The sequence below is a fragment of the Myodes glareolus genome, chromosome 19 (genome assembly GCF_982192425.1).
Source record: "Myodes glareolus chromosome 19, mMyoGla1.1, whole genome shotgun sequence".
Taxonomy (NCBI): domain Eukaryota; kingdom Metazoa; phylum Chordata; class Mammalia; order Rodentia; family Cricetidae; genus Myodes; species Myodes glareolus.
Genome location: NC_142044.1, coordinates 37,849,158 through 37,874,496, shown reverse-complemented (window position 1 = coordinate 37,874,496; position 25,339 = coordinate 37,849,158). Strand labels below are relative to the sequence as shown.

The window sequence follows — 25,339 nt, the reverse complement described above, 5'->3', positions numbered from 1 at the left end:
TTGGTCTCCGGGAAGACCTGTCCAAGCCCTGAGAGACACCTGACAGGGGAAAGGAGCAGTCAGGAATTCTGAAACTAGATCACCTGCCCACCCTACAGTCAGGAGAGGCTCAGAGAGACCCTGTAGGGACAGCCAAGGAGTCATGGTAAATACACAAGAGGCAGGAAAAAAAGCACTAGGCGCTAGAGCCCTGGGCAAGATATCAAGGGGTAGATGATTTCTGAGAAGGGCTGTGAGCAGAGTTTCTCCATTCTGACTGCCTACTCCCAAATAACCGGCAGCCGTTTCCCAAATAAGTGACTCAGAGACTTAATACAAAATACAAATGCTCATCCAATAGCTCAGGCTTGTTACTAATTAGTTCTTAGAACTTAACCCATTTCTATTAATCTATGTGCTACCCCAAAGCTCGCGGCTTTTACCTCTATCCCATTTTGTGTGTCTGGCTTGTTTTCCATCTGGCTGATGGCTCCTTTGACTGGGCCGGTCTTCATCCCAGCACCCTCTTAGTCTGGTTTTCCTGCCTAACCTTCTTCTGTTCAACTATAGGCCAGTGAGCTCTTTCTTAGCCAATGAGAGTAATACATACTCACAATGTATGAAGATTGATCCACAGCAAAGGGATAAACCCAGAGGACATTTGATAAATAGCAAGGACTTGGCAGAATGTGAAGAAGGACAGGAGTGGAGGTAGGGACTGGAAGGCAGCTGGATCTGGGACAGTGGTTGAGGAAGGTGACCAAGAACATACCTCAGGTTTCGGCTCCATGCCAAATGTTGGATTCCAGAGCCCTCCCTAAATCCAAGAGAGTTTTCTCAAATAATGTCACTTCCCAGGCACTAGGTTGGTTGCACACATTTGTTTGATCTGGGACCGGTTATAGGGCATAAAGGGGAAAGAATGTGCACTGAGGTACAGCTCAAGTGTTGCCACTTTGAGGGTCTCTTGAGACCACCCACCTAACCCTTCATACATTCTCACATTGTAGCATCCATGAGGGCCTAGTGTGTGCTGAACACTGTCCTTGGTGCCAAGAGCAGAGACTCTACCACGTTCCAGCACGGACAGATGAAGCAGGAGAACACATGCAGGTCAAGTGTCAAAGGTCATGGGAAAAGTTGTGAGGCTAGGGAGGAAAGCGGGTGTGCAAGAATGGAGCCCAGGAAAGTCTTGTCTGAGATGTGACCCCAGAGTCAAGACCGGAAGGAGGCAGACTCAGAGCATGCGTAAGACACAGTCAAAGCAAAGAGCCTGCTGGGATGGGCCTGCCAAGTCCTGCAAACAGTCAGAGCCCAGGGCGGGTTTGACCACCACACAGGCTGCGTATGAAAACCAGTGGTGAAACTGGTCACGGTGGGGCACACTTTTAATCCCGGGCCTTGGGAGGCAGAGGCAGGCAGATCTCTATGAGTTCAAGGCAAGACTGGTCTACAGAGTGAGTTTTACGACAATCAGAGCTATTAACAGGGAAACCCTGTCTCGAAAAGTCAAACTAACCAAAAAACAAAACAAACCCAACCAACCAACCAACCAAACAACCAAAAACACATTGGCAGAGGTCATGTGGGAAGGAGCCTAGGGGAAGCCTGTGAGGGTATTCAGATGCTCTCTCCCTAACGGTTCTTAGACAACCTGCATTTCTGCTAGCAGTAATGTATGAATGCCACTAGTCTTGGTGCTGTGGCATGTTAATTTTAAGATTTATTTTATGTATGTAATTGTGAGTGACTGCATACATGTACGTGTATCACTGTGTGTGCTTGGTACCATGGAAACCAGAAGAGGGCATCAGATCCCCTGGAGTAACAGGTAGCTGTGGACAGTTTTGTGGGTGCTGGGAATTGAACTTGGATCCTCTGTAGGAGCAAAAGTACTCTTAACTGACGAACCTTCAATGTTGTGGGTTTTTGATTGGATCCTGTCTGCAGTCTCTAAACCCTCAAGAAATTCTTCTAACACTGTGGTACAGGGCTCCTCATCATTTACTTTCTTAGTTCAGACTCTCCAGTGTGGCTATGGCACTGGTTAATAAGATATAAATAGGGAGATCTAGGGACTTGGGAATTGCCTTCCAAGCATTGGCCCTACTCTGGTTTCTGTGGCCAGTCCTGCTCAGGTTAAGCTTGGTAGGCCACCCGGACAAGCTGCAACATTCTGAGCAGGCGATGATAGAAGTCAGGCGCAGAGGGAGCAGAGCTGGTCAGGATCCAGTTGGGGTTTAAATCAGAGGGCAGGCAGGCTATGGTCTGACACCTATGGCAAGGGACGGTGAAGGTGGGTGGGAGGGGCTTGTGAGGGTGAGGACAGTGAGGGTGGATAAAGGTTTCTAGGGAATTCTGCTGGATGTGGCAAGTGAGAAGTGCTCCCTCTTCGTGGCTTCACTGCTTCAAGGGAGCCCATGGTGGAAAGGAAAGGCTCACATCGCGGGAGAGAAGAGGAACTCGCCATTGTGCAAAGTGGGCTTATTCACTGACAGAGAAAGCAGGAATTCTGGGCCGGGGAGAGACAGGTGGTCAGGATTTGAAGTGCATCCTGTTGGTTTTCCAGTGTGCTGGTGTGTTCATCCGCCACCTTTAGTGGTGCTCTCTTTGTGTTCCCCTGGCTACTGGAGGGGAGAGCTGGCCCCATTTCTGAAACCATATGGCCTCCTGCCACTTAAGTGCCTGCCCCCAGATGCCCTTGACCCCTGCTGCCCCATTCAGACTCTCGGACCCTCTACATCGGGGCCGAGTTCAGGACAGTGTGATAGGAGCAGGATCGGGATGCAGTGCAAGAACTGGCTCCAACAGTTGGCCAGAGTGGTTACGGAGGAGGCCAGCCAAGGCGCGTTGCGCTTGGAGAGCACAGCTGCCTGGGGTAGCCTAGGAGAGGCCTCCGCAGGAATAGGCGGTGCCTTTGAGGGGCGCGTCTCTTCGGGGCGGAGCTTTTGGGGGAGCAGGAGTGGTCTGGGCAGATGGGGCGTGTCCGGGGCGGGGCTCTGCCGCCCTTGGTCGAGCTACACTCTAGCACGGGCCCGCAGAGGCGGCTCCGGAGGGGCGGGGCCGCTCCTCCCTCGGGTCCGCTGCGAGCCCGCACCTCCCAATTCCCGAAGCCGAAGAGGGCTAGCGGCGGCTGCTCCACTGGGCTCCAGGTTGGGCTGCCGGGCGCTGGGCCAGGGCGGGCGGGAGCGGGGCGACGGCTTGCGCGGAGGGCGGCGGCCTGGGCCCGCCGAGCCATGGCGGCCCCGGAGCCGGCGCCAAGGCGCGGCCGGGAGCGCGAGCGGGAGCGGGAGGACGAGAGCGAGGACGAGAGCGACATTCTGGAGGAGAGCCCGTGTGGCCGCTGGCAGAAGCGGCGGGAGCAGGTGGGCACGGGTGCGGGTGACGCCGCCGTCCCGAAGCCTAAGGCTGGAGGCCACGGGGCCCTTGGGGTCCGGGCAACCTGACGGTCTCCCCTGACACCCTGGCCTCTGGAGGCCCTCGGAGCTCTTTGGCCCCACGCCCTGGTGAGAAACCCCCATTCCTTGAACACCACTGTCATCCTGGGACCACCTCCACGTGCCTCTTGGATCCCCCGCTACCCTTTCGGGGATCGTCCCCAACCTTCACATCCTGGTCCACCCGTGGACACCACCCCTATCCCCTTAGAGGGTAGATCCCCAGCCTCACCACCCCCAGCTCTCCCTCTGAGCTGGGCAGGGCTGGCAGTACATTCCTGGTGGGGGAAAGGTGGCAGGGACCACGTCCACACCCTGAGTCTATTCGTACTGGGACACACATCCTTCCCACCTAGGTGAACCAAGGGAACATGCCAGGGATTCAGAGCACCTTTCTGGCCATGGACACCGAAGAGGGGGTAGAAGTGGTGTGGAACGAACTCCACTTCGGGGATAGGAAGGCCTTTTCGGCCCATGAGGTAAGGCCTGTCCATACCCCCTTTGCTCCATATCGTGATTGCCCCCACGACCATCCTCCTTCCCTAGGAGAAGATCCAGACCATGTTTGAGCAGCTGGCGCTGGTGGACCACCCCAACATCGTCAAGCTGCACAAGTATTGGCTGGACGCCTCTGAGGCCCGCGCGAGGGTGAGCTAGGGGCGGGTGTGGGGCGGAGTGAAGCCACAGGCTGGGTGGGGCAGCATGGGGACCCACCCGCAACGGCGGAGCCCGCCTGCCCGCAGGTCATCTTCATCACAGAATACGTGTCGTCTGGCAGCCTCAAGCAGTTCCTCAAAAAGACCAAGAAGAATCACAAGGCCATGAACGCCCGGGTATGGGGAGTGGGCTAGGGACTGAAGGGAGTCCAAAAGAACCTAGGGACAGTAGTGGGGTGGGGGGGGGGTTCACAGTGGCCTCGGGACAGGAGCGGGGTAGCGGGCGGGCTCCACAGGCTCAGCAGCCTTTTGGTGCCCACCCGACGGAGTCGTGCGTCCGCTGCCAGGCATGGAAGCGCTGGTGTACGCAGATCCTGTCGGCACTCAGGTGAGAACCCGGACTTGCCCACGCGCTTGCCCCCTGCTCTGCACCTTTCCGGTGCGCTCTGACCCGGTTCTTCCTGCCTCCCTTCCTCTATGCTTGCAGTTTTTTGCACGCCTGCAGTCCCCCCATCATCCACGGGAACCTGACCAGCGACACCATCTTCATTCAGCACAATGGCCTCATCAAGATCGGCTCTGGTGCTGGCGAGGCGGGGCGGGACAGGGGGCAGGGTTGGGGAACCTGCGGGAGCCCAGGGCAGAGATTGCCCAGTGTGCCAGCCTTCTGACGCCTGCTCTTTCTCTCTGTGTTGGCCATTGCAGTGTGGTATCGCATCTTCTCCAATGGTGCGTGGGGCCTCTGGGGTGTGGGAACCTTGGAGAAACTGGTCTGCTCAGCCCCGCGCTCTTCCTTAGCACTTCCTGATGATCTCCGGAGCCCCATCCGCGCTGAGCGGGAGGAACTTCGAAACCTGCACTTTTTCCCACCAGAGTATGGCGGTGAGTCCTTAAGGGGCTCTAGGGCACCTGACCTGCTGGCAAATCAGACTGACCAACCCTGCCTTGTTCTTCCCATTTCAGAGGTCAATGATGGGACTGCAGTGGACATCTTCTCCTTTGGGATGTGTGCACTGGAGGTACTGGCCACTCTCGACATAGCCTCTTCTCCTCTGGGCTCCAACCCATCTCACCATGTTCGATCTGTTCCTCTACCCAGATGGCTGTACTGGAGATCCAAGCCAATGGGGACACCCGGGTCACCGAGGAGGCTATTGCTCGAGCCAGGCACTCACTGAGTGACCCCAACATGCGGGTGAGGAGCTTACCTTGCTCTTCTGGGACGGGCTGCAGGTGGCTCAGCTTGCCCTTGAAGTGTTCTAGACAGCTAGAAGTCTAGCCTAATCAGTGCGTTTGAAAGTATACCAGCCGCTGCACTAAGGCCTGCCTGGAAGAAAGACTTCTGGGACTCACAGATTTCACAAGGGTGACTGGAAGTAGAGCGTGGGTGTTCAGGGCCCAAGTTTACAGCATCAGATCCTGAGCTGCTAATGGGATGCCTTCCTCTTCTGTGCATCCATAAAGGAAGACTTTGTAGCACCACTGAGGAGGGAGGATGTGGTGATTGGACCCGTGGGGTCTAGGGTCTTCAGGGACCTCCTCTAGAGCAAGGATCTTCCACCCACCTCCCGCCTTTCCTCTCCACCACCTAGGAATTCATCCTCTCCTGCCTGGCCCGGGACCCTGCCCGCCGACCCTCTGCCCACAACCTCCTCTTCCACCGAGTGCTCTTCGAGGTGCATTCGCTGAAGCTGCTGGCAGCCCACTGCTTCATCCAGCACCAGTGTGAGAGGCAGAAGGGCTGGGGTGGGCCAGGAGGCTGGGGTCAGAATGTGGCAGGGTCTTTGCAGGACCCTTGGCTTGGGTCCATCTCCCTGAGTGGTTTTTGTGATTTGCAGACCTCATGCCGGAAAATGTGGTAGAGGAAAAGACCAAGGCAATGGACCTACATGCCGTCCTGGCTGAGATGCCCCAGCCCCATGGACCCCCAATGCAGTGGCGGTGAGCAGTGACCACATAAGGCTTTCCCTACTAGCTGCCTGGCTAGCCTTTAGCCTGACACTGCTCATGTACCACCCACTCCATTCTAGGTACTCAGAGGTCTCCTTCTTGGAGCTGGACAAATTCCTAGAGGATGTCAGGTGAGAGCTGGCATGAGACAGGAAAATCACTGTCAGGCCAGAGCCCCCAGCTATATACCCCCTGGTATATCTCCAGGAATGGAATCTACCCACTGATGAATTTTGCGGCTGCCCGGCCCCTGGGACTTCCCCGTGTGTTAGCTCCACCTCCAGAGGAGGCACAGAAGGTCAAAACCCCAACGCCAGAACCCTTTGACTCAGAGACCAGGAAGGTGAGTCCCGACTCCTGTTGAACCGTGCTGTCTTTCAGAACTGTCCACAGCCAGATAGTGGGTGCCTTTCTCGGGGGGAGGGGGAGCTCTGTCTCCCCATCCCAGTTCTCCTCCAGACTGCCAGAGACCAAACCCAAGCTGAGCCCTTTATGGACATGTAATCAAGCTGAGACACCCATTTCCCCAAGGCTTCTTGCTTTTGTAGCCCTTTCCCCGTCCTGTTGGACATCCCATTTTGAAGGCTTTGGCCATGTTCATTCCTCAACAGGATCCAGAGCCATTACCCTCCTAGCTCCCTTCCTTCCACAGTGCACCCTAAATTCAAATGCTAGTAGTCAAAGTGTCCTGGATCCTGGCTGCCCATAGAGCGACTCGAAGGCAGTGTGAGCCCCAGCCTCCTGGCCTGCTGGCATCTTGCTTTTCTGTGCAGTCACATCCTGGGACACAGCATCCCCCTTCCCCCACTCTTTTCAAGGCATTCTGTTCACCACTCAGTACTCAAACCCAAGACCTTGTCTTGGAAGCCTTCGCTGACACCTCAGTGCTGGTGCAGCAGGATGAGCTTTCTGGGCCTCCCTTGGAGATGTTTAGCGTTTTTGAATCTCTGCTGATCTTTCTGGGCTCCTTTGCTAAGCGGTCCTCTGTGGCTAATGTAACGTCCCTGCCCTCAGGTGGTCCAGATGCAGTGCAATCTGGAGAGAAGCGAGGACAAGGCTCGGTGGCACGTGAGCAAGGGGCCCTGGGCAGGGCTACAGGGGGCTGGGGAGCAATCAGTGCTGGTGTGCCGGGGCCATGCTGACCATGCCATTGCCTCCGCATCCACAGCTCACTCTGCTTTTGGTGCTGGAGGACCGCCTACATCGGCAGCTGACCTATGACCTGCTCCCAAGTAGGCTGACAGGGGACCAGGTGGCGGCCTGGGGCTGGGGCTGGCGGGCGCCGGCTGGTGCCACCCCTCACTTGTCCTTTCTTCAGCCGACAGTGCCCAGGACCTTGCTGCTGAACTAGTGCATTACGGCTTCCTGCACGAGGTAGGCGGGGCGCACGGCAGGTTTGGAAAGGTGCAGGGTGACTCGAGCTGCCCACGACTCCCGTGTCCCCCTACCCATCCACTGCAGGACGACCGGACAAAGCTAGCAGCCTTCCTGGAGACCACCTTTCTCAAGTACCGTGGGACACAGGCTTGACCTTCCCAGTCCTGGCAGCCCAGCAGGGATACCAGGGCTCAGGGTTGTCCACTTGGCAAAGAGCGCCATACTGCTCAGAGCTGCCTTCTGCCTGTGTTTCCTGGAGCCAATGAACACAGGCCCTGCTAGTGAAGACACCCCCTCCCCCAGCTTTCCGCAGCAGTGTGGGTCCCGGGGTGGTGATGGAGTCCCAAGCCTGAATGGGAGTAGAGGATACAGGTCATTTAGGGGAACTTCCCCATCTGGTATTGGACAACAGCCATGCCTTCAAGTGACATAAAAACCTAGGGAAGGAGTCTGAACTCAAAAGTAATAGAGCCCCTTCGGGTGTCAAATGCAATACTGGGCATCAGGCAGACCAGACTTGGCTGGAGACTCAGAGGCTAGAGAGCTTGGAGTTGGATCCCTGGTCCCACCCAGAGCAATCCCGATCCCATGCATACCTGTCCAGAGTCCCCCTCACTGATCTTCCACACACTTGAGACCAGGACCTGTGTCCTCCCCAGAGTCCCCCAGCAGGATCAGCACGATCGTTCTGTTCTTCATTCTTGAACTGCCTGTCTTCCAGCTTCAAATTTAAAGTCTTAAATGTTTTTTAAATGTATGTATAAATTTAATGCATTCAAGTCCCTTCTTAAACAGTTCTTCATATATGAAACCAGGAAAGATCACTACTGTATTATTAATAGTTCCACATTGCTGCTGTCACATTTATCACAAACATAGTGGCTTGAGACAACACTAATACAGTTCTGTACATCAGAAGTTTGATACAGGCCCCCACTAGATTAAAACCCAGTCATCTGTGACTGAACTCCTTTCTGGAAAGGGGGGTAGAGTGGGGATGGGGCTCACCTCCTGCTCCTTCAAGCTATTGGTAGAATTCACTTCCTTGCTGTGGTAAGGCAGAAATTCCTACTTTTTTACAGCTGCCAACTAAGAACCCTTCTCAGCTTCTAGAAGCCACCAACTTTTCTTAATTCTCCTTCCACCTTCAAGACCAGCAGCGTCAGGTTGAATGTGTGTCCTGGACTAGCTGTCTGGTTTTCCACTGCCTGGAAGGTTGGGGCCTTTTGTGAGTAGGTTGGACCCACCTAGATAATCTAGGATGATACCCCCTCAGGGCCTGTAGCTGAATCACACTTACAGAGCACCTTTTGCTACAGAGACTAATCATCCTGGGGTTTGGTGCTTAAGAGAATGGACGTGGGCACACGCAGGGTGGGGGTGTTGCTGTGTTGCCTACCATACCATCTTAACCAAAACCAAAACCTAAAATAAAGCAGATTTGTCATGGAACAGCTAATAAATTGAATGAACACTGATTATGCATGGTCTCACATAGTTTATTTGGAAAATCCGTAACAGATTGTACAAGTGATTAACTTGAACTCAAAGGTGCTGTATTGTATCTTGTCTCTGTCCAGCTTATCTCTAGAGATAAGATACAATTTTATCTATCTTATCCAACTTGCCTGGAACTCAGTATCCAAACCTGGCCTGTGCAGTGTTTATTAGTGTGAGCCACCGTGCCTTACTGCATATTGTAGAATTGTTGGGGGCACAGGGTCAATAGTAAAAGACAAGTACAATCTTCTACCCTGGTTTTCCACAAATTTCAGTCTCTTAGCCTTAGCCTGGAGCTCATTCCATAGACCAAGCCTGCCTCAAACTCAGAGATCTACCTGTCTCAGACTCTCCAGTGCTGGGATTAAGTGTGTGCCACCATTCTATGCCACTAGCATGCTTTGGGTCCTGTTTATTGCCCTTTATACTTAGGTGTTCCCACATGGCAACTTGTCAGGCTAGTCACCTGCCCACCCCCTGAGCCAGCATCTTATGAGTCTGATGGGCATCAGAGCTGTCTGAGTTTCAGTCTAATTAGTGCCGGTCTCAGCAAGGAACAAGGTGTCCCAAGTTATAGTTTCTTTCTTGCACAACTTTTTGTTTTCTCTGAAGTTAATAATTTTCTTTTTTTTGCTTTCTTTTTTAGAAGCATTCATTTCTCTCTCTCGCTCTCTCTCTCTCTCTCTCTCTCTCTCTCTCTCTCTGTGTGTGTGTGTGTGTGTGTGTGTGTGTGTGTGTGTGTATACCATAGCACAGAAGAAGGCCAAAGGGCAATCTGTGGGAGTTTGTTTTCTTTCCACCATGTGGGTTCAATTGAACCCACATTATCAGGCTTGGTGCCAAGCCCCCTCGCCTGCTGAACCTCTAACCAGCTCTTCCCCTTAGCCTTAGCCTTCTCCATGTGTTTGCCATTAATTCATCACTGGGGTCCTCTCAATATTTAGGACCAAGTACAACTGACCACTATTTCTCCTTTTACCGGCTCTCCGCTGTTCTGTTCTTGATTCTATGGCATACTGTTCTCTCTGGGCCCATGCGTTCTTCTTCCTTGACCTATGGAACCTGAAAAGAAACAGCCTTCAAATTGCCTGAGAAAAATATATGGGAAATTATGGAATCTTTGCCTGTTTGTCCTTATTCTAATCTTATACAGGATTGAAAATGTACCAGGGTACAAGAAGTTTGCTTAGTTGAAAACCCTTTCTCCTCAAGATTCAAGGGTGTCATGTTACATTCTTCTAGTTCCAGGAATTGCGATGCTTCTGAATTCTGACCTTTTCTGTAAGAGCTCCTCTGTCTCTCCTGCCCTTTCTTTGCCTGGTGTTTTGGAAATTATCAGGAATTCACCACTGTAAACAAAAAAAGAAAGAAAAATGACATTTTAGCGAACTATTTATTGATTTCTCTATTTCCTAGATAAATTATTGAGGTGTATATTTGTATTCCCTATTGTTTTACATTTATTTATCATGTGTTTATGTATATACACACGGATGCATGAGCTGATTATGAAAGGGCTTAAGGGCAGAAGTGAAGACTTCTTTCTTTTCATTATATCCCAACTGCAGTTTCCTCTTCCCTCCTTGTAACCTTCCCAGCCCTCCAGATCCACCGCTCCTCGGTTTCCCTTCAGAAAAGAGCAGGCCTCTGGAGATATCTCTGGAACACTGCATAACAAGATAAAATAAGACTAGGTACAAACTCTCCTAAAAGGGCTAGGCGAGGCAACCCAGTAAGAGAAAAAAGGTCCCAAGAACAGGCAAAAGCATCAGAGACACCCCTATTCTCACTGTTATATGAGTCCCACAAAACACCAAGCTAATAACCATAACATATATGCAGAGGACCTAGTGCAGACCCATGCAGGTCTCATGATGGACGCTTCAGTGTCCTTCAGCCCTTAGGAGTCCTGCTTAGTTGATTCTGTGGGCCATGTTCTCCCGGTGTCCTCCACCTCCTCTGGTGCCTTCTTCTCCCTCTTCCTCAGGAGTTTCCCAGGTTCCAAGGGGAGGAACCTGATGGAGATCTCCAGTCTGGGCAATCTCTCTGCTGAGTGTTTGTCTTTGAGCTTCTGCATCTCCTCCCATCAGCTGCTAAGGAAGGCCTCTCTGATGACAGCTGGAATAGGCACTGATCTGGACTTCCGCCTGCCAGGGTGGCCTCTGGTAGAGCAGAGAGACAAGATTTATTTTCAAAAGCAATTCTGTGAAATTGTGAGGTTCAGGTATTTTACATGTGTAGGACTCAGGAGAGGGACATTGCCCATTGGTAACTCTAAGAAACTGGTCCAAGCTGGACGGTGGTTGTACACACCTTAATCCCAGTACTTGGGAAGCAGAGGCAGGAAAATCTCTGAGTTGGAGGTCAGCCTGGTGTATGGTCTAGTTCCATGACAGCCCGGGACACACAGAGAAACCCAGTCTGGGAAAAAGAAACAGAAAACCTAGTTCAGCTACCTCTGAAGCGATGGTGTTTACAGGGTGGACCACTCCATTAGAAGTGAATACAGGTTCTGTGGAGTGAAAGTAAAGCAAGGACAGGAAAATCAGTGTGGGGTTCTGGGCCATGCGTGGAGCAGGCATTCAGAAGCTGTTTTTGCTAAATCATTAACTCTTTGCTGACTCACAAGATAGCTGAAGCCGTCAAATGCTGTCATCATGCAGTCTCTTCTGGCTAGTTTTATATATATTAGTATATTATTTGTATTTTATTTTTATAGCTTTTATTGATATTTATTGAGCTCTACATTTTTCTCTGCTCCCCTCCCTGCCTCTTCCCTCCCCCCTTTAATCCTCCCCCAAGGTCCCCATGTCGCTAGTTCTTCTAAAGACGACAAATTCAACATCTCAGTGAATTTAGAGGTTTTAGCAGCTTGCGAAAGACCTTTCTGAAAAGTGTTATACGTTAGTATCAATGGAAGCTACCACAAGAGGGTGGTGCCTGAGGTTCCCCCTGGTGGGGAAACCAGGTGGTTCCCTGGTGGTAAGACTCAGCCTACTCAACACCCTGGGCTGGGGATTGCACCATTTTTAGAGGTTCTGGTAGGCCCATCTTGTTCTAAACCTTGAAGAATATTGACCAATGTGATTACAGTTTTTTTGGGGGGGGGCCTTTCAACTTTATTTTTGTTGGTTTTTCTTTTTGGTTTTTTGAGACAGGGTTTCTCTGTAGCTTTAGAGCCTGTCCTGGAACTTGCTCTGTAGACCAGGCTGGCCTCAAACTCACAGAGTTCCACCTGCCTCTGCCTCCTAAATGCTGGGATTAAAGAGGTGTGCCACCACTGCCCTCACCCGGCTGAGATAGGGTCTATTTACTACCTGGCTATCAGAGCTAAACAACTTGGAAAGTAAGACTAGGATGGCTTCCACTTTCCAGAGATCTGCCTTGCCCTGCCCTGAGTCTAAGCGCTGGAATCAAAGGTATGTGCCACCACATTCAGCTCAACTTTATTTTTCAATCTATTAACTTGCTTGTTTTCATATTTGCTTTTAGTTTTTCAAGACAGGGTTTCTTGGCTGCCCAGAAACTCACTCTGTAGACAAGCGTGGCCTTGAATTTAGAGACCTGCCTGTCTCTGCCTCCTGAGTACTGGGATTAATGTGTGTGTCGCCATCACCATTGGGTCATTTTCATTTTTCTCTTTGGAAGAAATCTCAGTCGGGGGTCTCTTTTTTGAGACAGGGTTTCTCTGTATAGCTTTGGAGCCTGTCCTGGAATTCACTCAGCAGAGTAGGACTAAAGGCATGTGACACCATCGCCTGGCTCAGTTGGTGGTCTTTATATTCTTGTTTTTTTGGATGCAACATCTTTTGGGTATCTTTGATTACACTGCTTTCTCAGTTTTGTTGTTTTGTTTTTCAAGACGAGGTTTCTCTGTAACAGTTCTAGCTGTCCTGGAACTAGTTCTTGTAGACCAGGCTGGCCTCGAACTCACAGAGAATGGCCTACCCCTGCCTCCCTCCCGAGTGCTAGGATTAAAGGCGTGTGCCACTACCAACTGATTTCAGTTACTGTTCTTATTCTTTTGCTTCCTTTATTCCCTTGGTTACTTCTGTGTCTTATTTCCTCACCCTTCCTTGCTTGGTGATTCTGGTTGGCTGGTTGTGCTTAAGAATGAGATGCTAAACCAGGTGGTGGTGGTGGTGTACGCCTTTAATCCCAGCACTCGGGAGGCAGAAGCAGGTGGATCTTTTTGAGTTTGAGGCCAGCCTGATCTACAAGAGCTAGTTCCAGGACAGGCTCTAAAACTAGAGTGAAACCCTGTCTTGAAGAAACCAAAATAAAATAATAAATAAAAATAAAAAAATGAAATGCTAAGCTGGGTCTCAGTGCTTCTTTTCCAGAGTGAAGCTAATTTGCAGCCACTGTTGGCAGAACCAGACCTTCTGGCACCATGTGGTAGGGACAGAAGAAGTCTTGAGGCAACTACGTTTTTGTTTTGTTTTTTCCTATCTGTGCTTTTCCGGAAATTCCAGACACAACCGTCAGAAACCAGTCTGCAAAGCCAGCGCCCACCCTTCCCTAACTCCCCAGCAGTCCACTTCTCTGCCCTCTTAGGCTTTGTTTTCAAAATAGCTCCTGTGCTATTAAAGGGACTCCGTAAGAGTAGGAAAACATTCTGCCTTGTTTTGCTAGAGATCTCTATATTAAATTCTAAAATTTACCGAAGCAGAAAGCAGAATGGCTATCGGGGGCAGCTGAAGGTGCCTGAGCTTATTTGGCGGTGTTTTGCAGGCAGCCTTGGGACTCGGTGAAACTCAAGACAAACGTCAGAGCAGCTCCTCCGCACACAGCACAGATGAACATATAGGTTTAAACATATACAACTTAGGACTTGGGGACCAGCGTGCACATTATGCCCACAGGACTGTATACACAACTGGCTGGGGAACCATCTCTTGGGTCCACCGGCATGTCATCCGTTTTAAAAGGCTACTCGTTCTCAAGGAAAGAGATTGTGTTTCCAAATAAATGCAGACTCCTGACTTCAGAGACGGACAACACAAAGATGCATCAGTTCTTTTGTCTCTTGTCTCAGATGTCAACGAACGGAGTCGAGAAGGGATCAGCCGCACTTTTTCGCTGCTTTCCGCGAGTGGATTCAACTAAAATAACGGTGCTGGTAAAATAGGCAGACGGAACTGATTCAAGAATGCTACAGGCCTCTCCAAGTCGCCACTCCCACACTCCCGCCCGCCCCGGCCCCGCCCCGGCCCGCCCCGCTCCGTTCAGTTTTAGTCCGGTGCGTTAGCTGCCTGCTCCGCCCCGGAAATGCGTTCCGGTCTCCGTCCACGTAGCTAGGGAAAGGTCTATCGCGAGAATTCCGCGTCCGGTGCCCAGATCGCGCGAGACTGCGGAGGGAGCTGGGGCTTGTGGCGCGCGCGGCGGCCGCGACGGACGCAAGATGGCGACGGCGACTATAGCTCTTGTAAGTGAGTCCCTCGCGGCCAAGGGCGGCAGTCAGCTGGTGGGAATGAGCCATAGGCCGGGCCAGGACGCGGAAAGCCCCTGGGTGCGTAGCGGCTTGACCCGGCCTTACACGGACCCTCTTGTGGTCCCCGGCACGCGGGGCGGGGGCGGAGCGGGCGCGCGCGGCCGCTGCCGCGGCTGTAGCTGTAGCTTCCGGCTCGAGGATTCCAGTTTCCGGCGGCTGGGCGGGGTGGGCCGACCGCAGGCGGCTGGGCTGGGTCCCCCGCAGAGCGGTCTTCGCTCTTCTGAAGTTGGACGACAGCTGTCTAGGCGGCCGGCAGCGTCAGGGAGCCGTGGCGCCTGCTCTGGGTCTCCGTGACTGCGCCTGTGTTGGGGACGCGGAAGGGGCGGACCCATGACATTTGCTCTGTGCCGTGGTGCACAGAGAAGCGGGTTTCCCATTTTGTTACCCCCACAATCCTCCCACATCTTTCGAGCAATTATTCTTCCCCTGGCTCTGTTGTAGAACCCGAGAGTCAGTGCCTGCCCTGGTCGCAGGTCTTGTGGGCGTCCTAAGACTGCTTACCCCATGTCTTGTGCTGGCGAGCCTCCGCCTGCTCCGCTCAGCTCGCTCCCTGGTCAGTCAGGAATATTCCGGGAGTGTCAGCCACCGGTCTTCCTACTTCAACCTTAGGAACCATTTATCTCTTGGACCTAACCCCACTGCAACCAGCTTTTTATTAACTGTCACCCTCACCAAGAATGATGGAACAAGGTCTGGGAAGACTTAAGCAGGATTCGTCGGGTCAAGTTATACCCGGGCTGCTAGCTGGGAGCTGCACCCTCATACTTGGGAAGGGACACCTGCCCCAGTTTGTGAGGGATAGAGCTAGAGTATGCCACTCACATCATGGCTAACTTTTTAACAAACCAAAACAAAACCATGCTCCGCTGCTTGAAGCTACAGGAGCAAATGGGCTTTGTGGAGAGACAGCCAGATTGTTGAGTACTAGGTGACAGTCCTGTCCGATGATAAAAAGGAGAGGGACAGGTATGAGATACTCTGAACAGCACTGGAGGAGAGTGGATGCCTCGTTTCTGAGTAACCGCCAACTTTCATGCAGACTGAAGGGTTAGCTGGGGGCAGCTCTACCGATGGGCTCGAGATGGGCATGGTCAGTAAGTCTCACCATGGAAGCAGTTTGAATAGTCTTTGCCATCAGTTGACTATGAGGCCCCTAGAGTTGTCTCTCTCTCTTCCCTGTTTTGCTGCATCCACAGTGCTCAGTACAAGCCTGGCTACCCAGGAAGCAGCACTGCACCCTGTGAAGGGACCTGGACAGATGGAAGACAGCGTCCTGCAGCCAGTCCCATTCTAGGGGCCTGGCACTGCTATCAATGGTACTAATAACTGCTAGAACCTATGACTTCCCAGACACTAAGGGACTTCATGGAAGATGATTCTGTAAAATCTTCGCTGCTGCCTGAGAGATAGGCCATCCCCCTGCACAAGAGGAGCTTGAGGCGTAGATTTTAGGTGATTTGCCTCAGGTTATTTAATGTGTCTTATAATGGAAGTAATTCTTTGTTCTGAGCTGGTGAAGAGCAGAGCTTGGCTTATGCACCAGAGACGCTCAGCAGCACTGTTCTTCAGGGGGACTCCCCCTCTCTTGATGCACCACTGCCTGGGTTGGGGAGCATTGTGACTACAAGGCCTGCTGGTTTTTCATTGCCCAAGGTGACAGCTTGTGACTGTTAGGTCTTGAACCTGGGACAATTGGCTGAGATGCATATTAGTGACTAGCTGTGTTAACAAATGATCGTTTTCTCTAGGTGCTCCCGATGACTGGTTAAAACAGAATTCTAGACTCGGGGAACTCTCTCCTCGGGTAATGGGCTAAATTGGGTGGTTTTCTTTTGTAGCGTCCATAGGTAAGCTTTCCCTGGAGTGCTCATATGCATTGTCTGTGACTTTCAGCACTATCCTTGTTCTGGGTGACTATTAATTTGGAGAGGCAGGAAGTTATACATAGCCCCATATTCAACCTTCTCACCAGTGTGTGGCTAGTGCCTGAAGCATGCTTTCTCTGTAGGTGTTGAGAAGCAGCTTCTGTTCTATAGGTGCCTGTGCCAAGGAGTCGCCCTTCCATTAGTTTTCTCTGGAATACCATTTCTAAGTCACAGTGGAGCTTAGCTAGGCAGTAGTGCACATTCATATTGGCAACACCGGGAGCAGCTCCAGGTACAGGCTGGGTCAGCCATAGTCTTTGCAGTATACTAGGCTGCCCCTTCTTTAGTAGTCTGATGACCTGCTAGGCTCATCTTGTCCTCTGACTTTGTCTCCAAGATTGGGCACAACCATCTGTCTGTCTTTTGATATATGAGGAACATGTTCTTGAGCTGATGGTAGTGAAAGCACTTTCTGACTTCTGTTCACACTGCAATCTCTGAGAAGCTAGGGTAGGTTTAAGGGCTCTTCCATCACATCATTCTACTCCTTACCATATTGCCCACCTCTGCCAAGGTGTCAGGTGGCAGGGGCCACTCTTCTAGGCCATGTTAAGAGTTCTACCTCCTGAGCACTGCCTTTGGACACCAGTGTTCTCTTTGTCTCCTGGGGTGGGTCTTAACCAGTGTGGAGAACTAAATTCTCATCTGTCTTCTTAGGGCAGTTTTGCACTTTGTCTGCTGAATGAGGGAAGCCTAGATTGGAGCAGAGCTTGTGGAATTACTGGAGTAAAGGTTGAGCTTAGAGGCCTGGCCCAAGTGTGTATAGAGTTTGATAGAAGCAGTGCTCCTGCTGCCTGGGGAAGGATGAGAGGATACAGCCAGCTGGTCACCCTGTCTTCTAATCTGGCTCAATCTGTCAGCAGAAAAGGGTGGCTTTTCTTGGCCTTGGGCTGGAACACTGCTTGCGCTCTCTCCTTTTCTTTTTGTCCCTTCCAGGGAGACTGTCAACTTAGGCCTGCTCCAGCTGCTGCTCTGCTTTCTGTCAGTACCTTGGGTGGCTGCATATGTGCTGTCAGGGTAGAAGGGCAGTACAAGATGGGGTTGATGCTGGAAATAAACTCAGCTAACCTTAAACCCTTGCCCAGCCTCCCTTGTTCTAGATGGGAAAGGCAGCCTTCAGCTTTGGAAGATGAGAGGGTCTGGGTGATGGGTGTGCTTGACTGTTGGTTACATTTCCTTCCTGTCTGCAGCAGGTCAATGGCCAACAAGGAGGGGGGTCTGAGCCAGCGGCAGCAGCCGCAGCAGCGGCGGCGGCAGTGGTGGCAGCAGGAGACAAATGGAAACCTCCACAGGTATTAATCTTAAACATCTTTTCCCTCAGGCCGCCTGCCTGCCCATGCATCCTTAGGCCTAGAGAGACCCGACTGGGGCAAATTGGACGTGTGGTGGGGGACTCCAGTGACCAGCCTCTGCCTTCTGGGCACACAGTGTCCACAGGACTGGGGCCTAGCCTTGCCCCTCCTTGGCCTGTTTCTGTTTTGTCTCTTGCCTGTAAGAGTCCATCTAGCCTAGGCCGGGCAGGGCCTGGCAGTTGGCTAGCCAGGCAGCAGGGGGAGGAGATGGGGATGGTTGGAATAACTACAACTCAGCCCTCAGTGATTCTGGCTTTGAGCCATTAGCATTGTGCAGAAGGATGGGCCCTCTGTTTCAGAATGGCAGTGTTGTGTCTAGAGCCAAAAATAGGGATTTTCATTTAGCTCTTTGTTTTCATGTAAGTAAAACAACAAAATAACATGTAAGTCAAAGCACACGTGTCTTGGGGGACACCCCCTCCCCCCTGCTTCTTTGAGCTTATGGGTGGGTGTGGATGGATTTTGTTCTCTCATCACTGGCCCATGGGAGTAAGTCTTCTGGGATGTGAAGCTGGGCTCTGTTGTTGCTAGGTGATAGATTCTTTATTCCCACCTTCACAGAGTCCCCCAAGGTTTCAACAAGATAGTGTGGTGGCCTTTGACTAGACCTTCCAGGCACTGGTGTGTGTGTCGGGGGGCAGACAGAGATGTTGGTATGCAGCCTGGGATCTTGGGACATTGTGGGAGCTGAAGCTCTCTGTCCTGACTGGCTGGCCAGTATGCCATTGGTTGGTGGGAGAAGGGCCTTTTGTTCACCAAGACAAAGAAGAGATTGAAAAGTTTCTAGGGGGCCCGAGAAGAACTGGCATTTATTTCCATGGTGACAGCCTACTCTAGTGTCACAGCCTCATAGACCTGGGGCCAGCTGAGAGGGCAGAGGACACATCTAGTATGAGCCAGACTGCAGCCCTTGGTCCCATCTCTTGAGAGACTTTGGGATCTTCTTGGGACTCTGCCCTGGGGAGGGGGGGATCTTATAAGCTCCCTGCCTTTTGACCCTTGACCAGAAACTCAGTACTCTGGTATCCATGATGAGGTTCATGGGGTTTGAGTCAGCTAGACCCTGCCTGCCTCCTTTGTGCTTTAGTCCTTGCCTGTTACTCCTATGCTATACGGAGGGCCTTCCTCTCTGCTGTTGCTCTCAAAGGTTGTGTCTGAAAGCCTAGAAGAGTCCCCAGAGGTATTTTGAACTGGAAATGTGTGCTGGCTCTGTTTGTTACTCCCAGGGTCTGCTGGCTCTGACATTGGGTTTTCCCTGTTTACATGGCTCTTTCCCTCTCCTGCAAACAGCTTGAAAATGGCTTTGATAGGAGTAATGTAAACAATTCTGGTAGCATTCGATCATGTCTACAGCAAGTCTCAAGCCCTCCTCTAGCCAGTGGCACATGTTCTACATTCATCTGACTATAGAGTGCTGCTCTGTACCTGACTTCTGGTATGCTGAACACATGCCATACAGTACTGTTAATGTACTGAAGTGGACTGAAGCCCCTTGTAGGACTCATGAACTGAGGAGTAACACTCACCCTTTCTGAGAGGCCCGAAATGGGCATTATTGGAGGGTGGCCTGAGGACCTGGCAAGGGCCGTTGAGGAAACCAAGAGGTTAGAGTGCCAGGTAACCTGTAAGTAATGAATCTTTGGTCCTGGTTCTGCTGTCTGGCTCTGGAGCATAGCAGAGGTTGGCTGTTTCTACAGGACTTGGAACAGAGACTCTGGGGTCTCTGTCAACAAGGGGTAGGCACACTGATCTCCTGTTAATTGCATGAGAAGTCCATTGTGCTGCTGGCCCTACAGGGTACCTGCCTGATTTACTGTGTCCCACCCATGAGTCATGACTGTGACAGAAGCCTAAATGGGGCTAGCAGTGTCTGAAGGGAAGACCTGCATCCTAACCAGGCAGGAGGTAGCTTGTACTGGGCTTAGATCTCACTTTGGTTTAAGAATCTAGGGATAGAGGGCCTGTGGGGCTTCTGGGATATGAGAAATTTTGGGTTTGCTGCTGAACAAATCCCTTGTTTCCTACTCCAGGGCGCAGATTCTATCAAGATGGAGAATGGGCAAAGCACAGGCACCAAGCTGGGGCTGCCTCCCCTGACGCCCGAGCAGCAGGAGGCCCTCCAGAAGGTGAGAGTGAACCTCCTGGGCACAATTGCTCAGCCAAGATTGGTGAGGCAGGCCATTCCTCTTCAGGCTGGACTCCCCAGTGCTCCTCACTACCATCTCTTGCAGGCCAAGAAATATGCAATGGAGCAGAGCATCAAGAGTGTGCTGGTGAAACAGACCATCGCGCACCAGCAGCAGCAGCTCACCAACCTGCAGGTGAGCCCCGCCACCCTCCTGCACGCCACTGCCACTATCTTGGGGCTGGCTCTGCTGGAGGCCCTCCTGCCCAGCCTGGGCCAGGAAGCCTCCACTGCCCCTTCCCACTACCTCCACCATCTCCTCCTCTTTTCTGCCTCCTCCTGTGCCTGTGGCCGACTGCCCCCAGAAGGTGTTATCACTCTCAGACTCTCAAGATTCATTCTCTGGACCACCAGGGTCCTCTCTGAGGCATGAGTGGCCTGGCCTTTCCTCCTGTTGCTTGATAAGGCCCCTTCACCCCCTTCCCACTCCTTCTCTATAGCTCTGCCCAGTTCTCCTTCTTGGTCTTCCCACTGGTGCCTCTGGGTCTCCGTCACACCCTTGTTACCCAGGCTGTGCACAGCCATGGTGGCAGCATGTAGGTTGTGATTCTCCCTGCCCCTGTGGTCAGGCCTTTATCCCTGGGCCCTTGACTGAAGGGGCAGTCTAGGGGTATGCTCCACTGGGCCCTATTCTAGGCTGGAGGCTGTGATATCTGTGGGAAGAAGCCTATGTGAAGCTGACAGGTTCCTGGGCCTTGAGCCTTCCCCACCCCCAGGTCCAGCCCTCAAACATTCATACTGGCTGTTCACTGTGCTTTGTCCATCCCTCTCCTCCCTTCCTTCTGCCCTCGCCGGTCTTGCTGCAAAGGCTGTGGGGCAGGGCACCTGGGGCTCTGAAGCCCCCCTGGGCAGGTGCCAGTGACCAGCCAGAGTGACCAGCAGTGTGGGAAGGCAGGCGGGCCTCCCTGGCAGGGCGGGGACTCCGCGCCTTGCTGCTGTCTGCGTGAGGTGTTGACGAGAGCGGGAGACTGCTCGGCTCCAACAGACTGAACTCTGTCTTTACTGTCTTTCAGATGGCAGCAGTGACAATGGGCTTTGGAGATCCTCTCTCACCTTTGCAATCGGTCAATAGAAATGCTCACTTCTTCTGGGGCTCATGTCCTTAGTCAGGGCTAGAGGGGGGCAGTGCAGCCCACTGCTGGGGACCTTGCTCCCCTGGCCGGCCCTGCCCGCCAGCTCTGGACGAGCACAGCAGAGCGCCAGGCATGGTGGGGCCAGTGGTGTGGGCACTCACCCCGGGACCGCCCCTGGGGAGGCCTCCATCTGCTCTGAGGGCCCACCTTAAAACTAACCGGCCAGGTAACTGCGGAGGGCAGCCGCGGCAGCCAGCCAGGGAGGGTAGCTGCCAATGCCAGGCTCATCTGTGCCTTGTAACCCCATGTGGGGGATGTACCTGTGGGCCTCCAGCTCCGACAGTCTCCAGGCTGCCCGGGCTCTTGGGTTGGGGTCAGGCCCCTGATAAGAGAGGGGTCCTAACTGTGGCCCCATCATACTCTGGAGGGAGGATGGATGGATGGGGTGGGGGCTGGGGACCTGAGTGAGCAAGAGAGGGAAGGGCATATAACAACTTGGGTCACAGGCCTAGCTCTCAGCAAGGGGTAGATGTCATGTGGCCATGGCTGCAGTAAGCAGAGGAGTCTGGGAAGGAGATGGCTCTTCCTTGCCCAGAGGCAAGTTGAAGTGGCCAGGCCCTATCCTGGGGAGATCCTGTGGGAAAGATATGGCCCATTCTCTGGGATATTCTCTTGGAGGGCCATCCCTGGATGAGTTGCCCTCATATTTGAGACATACTCTGGGAAGCACCTGTCGATAGGGAGCTGTTGACCCTCTGAGGAGTCCTGGGAGATGTGGTCAGAGAGACCTGTAGTTGGTCAGTCTCACCTTGAAGGGAAGACTTAGACTCTCTTGTCAGCTGTGGCCTGAAGGACAGTTGTAGCTTCATGTCTTTGTGGGGCTTAGAGAAGGGGTGGCTCTACCCTTGCGGCCCTTCATCTGGGCAAGAGCCTGAGGTTTGTCAGGAGCCAGTTTGAGGGACTGGCCCCCAATTCAGGGAACTCCTAATGTGAGGAAAGATAGGCCCCACCTGGGTGAGTCCTGTGTTTGTGGGCCTTTTAGTCCTCTCTCTCAGGGAGACTGGACTATCTTAGGCCTGTTAATATCTGAAGAAGTAAACTGGTCTCTTGCCACTGGGACCTTTGTTAGGGTGAGAGGAGCCCTTGTTTGTGTTAAGGAATAAGGCCCTGCCAGGCCTGTGGGGCCCTACTTGTGACTCTAGAACCCCTTGCCTGGCACATCTATAAAGTGTTGGAGGGAGCCTTTCCCAGGGCACAGGGAGGTCCCTCATTACAGTGGCCCAGCTCACTGCTAGTCCTGCCAGCTTCCCAGCCCCAAGGATCCCTGAGGCTTCTTCATTGGGTTCTCTGCTGCCTTGTGATGCTCTTACCTGGGCCAGCTCTTGTGGCTACAGTCATGTGCTCCAAGCAGCTCTTTTTTGTGGGAGGTGTTGGAATGGGGGAGTGTAGAGCATACTGAGTCCTCACCTATGTTTCCCTGCATGAGCAGCTTGCTCCTTGTTCTCTCCAGAGCGCCCCTGTCTGGGCTCCCAAATTCCTTCCCTGGGATCTCTTCTGGGCAATGGCTGCCCTGTCTTCTGCCACCCTGTCTTCTGGCCTCCATGCCAGTAGGTGTCTCTGGCTTGGACAGCTCCTCCTTCCCTCTTCTGTCCCAATACTTGGCTGGACTAGTGGGAGGATCTCCCAACCTAGCCCAGGTACCTGGCCTCCAGACTGGAGAAGTGGGCTGAATTATAGGGCTTTCAGCCTTGGCTTCTGACCACCTGTCAGCTCTGCTGCCACAGTCTGTCTGGGACCTGGGTGGGTTGGGTACTTCCATGTCCTGCTGTTGGGCCTGGCCTTCCTTGGGGTGGGGTCCTGTTGACCCCTAAACCCTGGCTGCAAGAGCCCAGCCTGCACTTCACTGCTGCGTGGGGAGCCCTTCCCACAGCAGAGCTGGGTGGGTGGGCCAGGATGGGAGAGGGCTGCTGAGTCTCTTGCCTTCCTGACCAGCCAGTGGCTCTCTCCTTCTGTCCTGCTGCAGATGGCAGCTCAGCGGCAGCGGGCACTGGCCATCATGTGCCGGGTCTATGTGGGTTCCATCTACTACGAGCTGGGGGAAGACACCATTCGCCAGGCCTTTGCTCCCTTTGGCCCCATCAAGAGCATTGATATGTCCTGGGACTCTGTTACGATGAAGCACAAGGTAAGCAGATTGGAGTTACCCCAGTGCCCTAGCTTGCCCTCCTATCTGCTTTCTTGGCCTGATGGCAACTCCCTGTGTTTAGGGCTTTGCCTTTGTGGAGTATGAAGTCCCAGAAGCTGCACAGCTGGCCTTGGAGCAGATGAACTCAGTAATGCTTGGGGGCAGGAACATCAAGGTAACTACATGGTTTGATCTTGGGCCTGGAGCTGAGAATGCCGTACTTGTGTACTCAACATACGTACAAGTAGTCATCACAGGCCTAGGCCGATGCTAGACTTTGTTCTTAACTTCTTCTATAGGTGGGCAGACCCAGCAACATAGGACAGGCTCAACCCATCATAGACCAGCTGGCTGAGGAGGCTAGGGCTTTCAATCGCATCTACGTGGCCTCTGTACATCAGGACCTCTCTGATGATGACATCAAGAGTGTATTTGAAGCCTTTGGCAAGATCAAGTCTTGTACACTGGCCCGGGACCCTACAACTGGCAAGCACAAGGGCTATGGTTTTATTGGTAAGTTTGGGAAGAGACAAGGAGAAGAGGGAGCCCACCTGATACTGGGGCTGGCCTTCCTCACTGCTCATCCTGCCCTGCAGAATATGAGAAGGCCCAGTCGTCCCAGGATGCTGTGTCTTCCATGAACCTCTTTGATCTGGGTGGCCAGTACTTGAGGGTGGGCAAGGCCGTCACACCCCCCATGCCCCTGCTAACACCTGCCACGCCTGGAGGTCTCCCGCCTGCTGCTGCTGTGGCCGCAGCTGCAGCCACAGCCAAGATTACAGCTCAGGTGAGAGCTGGTGCAGTGGTGTGGGTTTGACAGTGGGTGGATAGGCCCACTGATCTTTTGGGAACTGGCTCTATAAATGGTTTTGGGTAGAGGTAGCCAGACCAGAAAGTGACTGTGGTTGCCTTTTGGTTGCAGGAAGCAGTGGCTGGAGCAGCAGTGCTGGGTACTTTAGCTACGCCAGGACTAGTGTCCCCAGCACTGACACTGGCCCAGCCATTAGGGGCTCTTCCCCAGGCTGTCATGGCTGCCCAGGCTCCTGGAGTCATTACAGGTGAGTGAGTTTCTTCACCATTCCTTACCCCTCACCTTGTGGCTGTCTTCAGCTTCCCAACTCATACTTATTTCATTTCAATATAACCCTTTGAACCCAGGGCAGACTGGTTATAGCTATAGCCAGCCAGTGCTCTACTCCTCAAGGAGGGTATATGTGTGACTCTTGAACTTTGTTGGTTTTGCTGCAGGTGTGACCCCAGCCCGCCCTCCCATTCCAGTCACCATCCCTTCTGTGGGTGTGGTGAACCCCATCCTAGCCAGCCCACCAACGCTGGGGCTGTTGGAGCCTAAGAAGGAGAAGGAAGAGGAGGAACTGTTTCCTGAGTCGGAGCGGCCAGAGATGCTGAGTGAGCAGGAGCACATGAGCATCTCTGGTAGCAGCGCTCGCCACATGGTCATGCAGAAGCTGCTCAGAAAACAGGAGGTAGGCGGGGCAGTGCCAGTCCCTCTCTAGGGGAGAGTGGGTCGAGTGTGGTCCATAGGCCACAGCATTCACTTCCTTTCTCACAGTCTACAGTGATGGTTCTGCGCAACATGGTGGACCCCAAGGACATTGACGATGACCTGGAGGGAGAGGTGACGGAAGAATGTGGCAAATTTGGTGCTGTGAACCGGGTCATTATCTACCAAGAAAAGCAGGGCGAGGAGGAGGATGCAGAGATCATCGTCAAGATTTTTGTGGAATTTTCCATGGCCTCAGAGACTCACAAGGCCATCCAGGCCCTCAATGGGCGCTGGTTTGCTGGCCGTAAGGTGGTGGCTGAAGTGTATGACCAGGAGCGTTTTGATAACAGCGACCTCTCTGCGTGACTTTGGCCTCCTTTCCTGGACTTGCACTTGCCCCTTATTTCCTTTGGGTTCTGTAGAGTGTTAACAGTGGTGTCCTTGGGACCAGGCACTCTTCCCAGCCCACGCTGTAGTGTACATAAAGGTGCAGATACTGCTGGCCCTGAATCCCTGTCTGAAGTTGGTCCCTTGACCCAAGTCCGCTGCGTGTGGGATGTCTTGTCTATATTGACCGGGCATCAGTGACCAGGAGGGTGTTAACATACTGCGCAGGCGTGAACGGAAGGGCGGAGGGGGGCGGGGGCTTGCTTTAGCTCCACTTAAGGGGAGTGTTGGCTTAAGGTTCTCGCCGAGTAGTGCTGAGAGAGGTTTAAATTGAG

The 25,339-nt window shown here is 52.9% G+C and overlaps 2 protein-coding genes across 12 annotated transcripts; both read left to right on the top strand.

Moving 5' to 3' along the window:
* The first annotated feature begins 3,150 nt into the window (after positions 1-3,150).
* On the top strand, positions 3,151-8,877 carry Nrbp2 (nuclear receptor binding protein 2). 3 transcript variants are annotated; one of them, XM_087898868.1, is made up of 18 exons: positions 3,151-3,344; positions 3,773-3,895; positions 3,963-4,064; positions 4,160-4,249; positions 4,420-4,460; positions 4,560-4,654; positions 4,778-4,801; positions 4,871-4,954; positions 5,036-5,091; positions 5,172-5,267; positions 5,665-5,797; positions 5,911-6,013; positions 6,103-6,153; positions 6,230-6,365; positions 7,037-7,090; positions 7,191-7,254; positions 7,341-7,396; positions 7,484-8,877. In XM_087898868.1, the coding sequence occupies exons 1-18, from the start codon at positions 3,216-3,218 to the stop codon at positions 7,550-7,552; spliced, it is 1,506 nt and encodes a 501-aa protein (XP_087754994.1). In that variant the 5' UTR covers positions 3,151-3,215; the 3' UTR covers positions 7,553-8,877. The 3 variants fall into 3 exon arrangements, with proteins under 3 accessions (XP_087754994.1, XP_087754996.1, XP_087754995.1); XM_087898870.1 differs by having other exon boundaries at positions 3,328-3,344; positions 4,195-4,249; XM_087898869.1 differs by lacking the exon at positions 3,151-3,344 and adding an exon at positions 3,353-3,485.
* A 5,310-nt stretch (positions 8,878-14,187) lies between these two features.
* On the top strand, positions 14,188-25,127 carry Puf60 (poly(U) binding splicing factor 60). 9 transcript variants are annotated; one of them, XM_048454504.3, is made up of 13 exons: positions 14,188-14,327; positions 15,590-15,709; positions 17,509-17,610; positions 19,701-19,796; positions 19,902-19,991; positions 20,869-20,919; positions 22,952-23,113; positions 23,196-23,288; positions 23,413-23,626; positions 23,710-23,900; positions 24,036-24,171; positions 24,362-24,597; positions 24,684-25,127. In XM_048454504.3, the coding sequence occupies exons 2-13, from the start codon at positions 15,707-15,709 to the stop codon at positions 24,981-24,983; spliced, it is 1,674 nt and encodes a 557-aa protein (XP_048310461.1). In that variant the 5' UTR covers positions 14,188-14,327; positions 15,590-15,706; the 3' UTR covers positions 24,984-25,127. The 9 variants fall into 9 exon arrangements, with proteins under 9 accessions (XP_048310461.1, XP_048310459.1, XP_048310463.1 ...); XM_048454502.3 differs by lacking the exon at positions 15,590-15,709 and having other exon boundaries at positions 14,221-14,327; XM_048454503.3 differs by lacking the exon at positions 15,590-15,709 and having other exon boundaries at positions 14,278-14,327; positions 17,512-17,610.
* Positions 25,128-25,339: the final 212 nt, after the last annotated feature.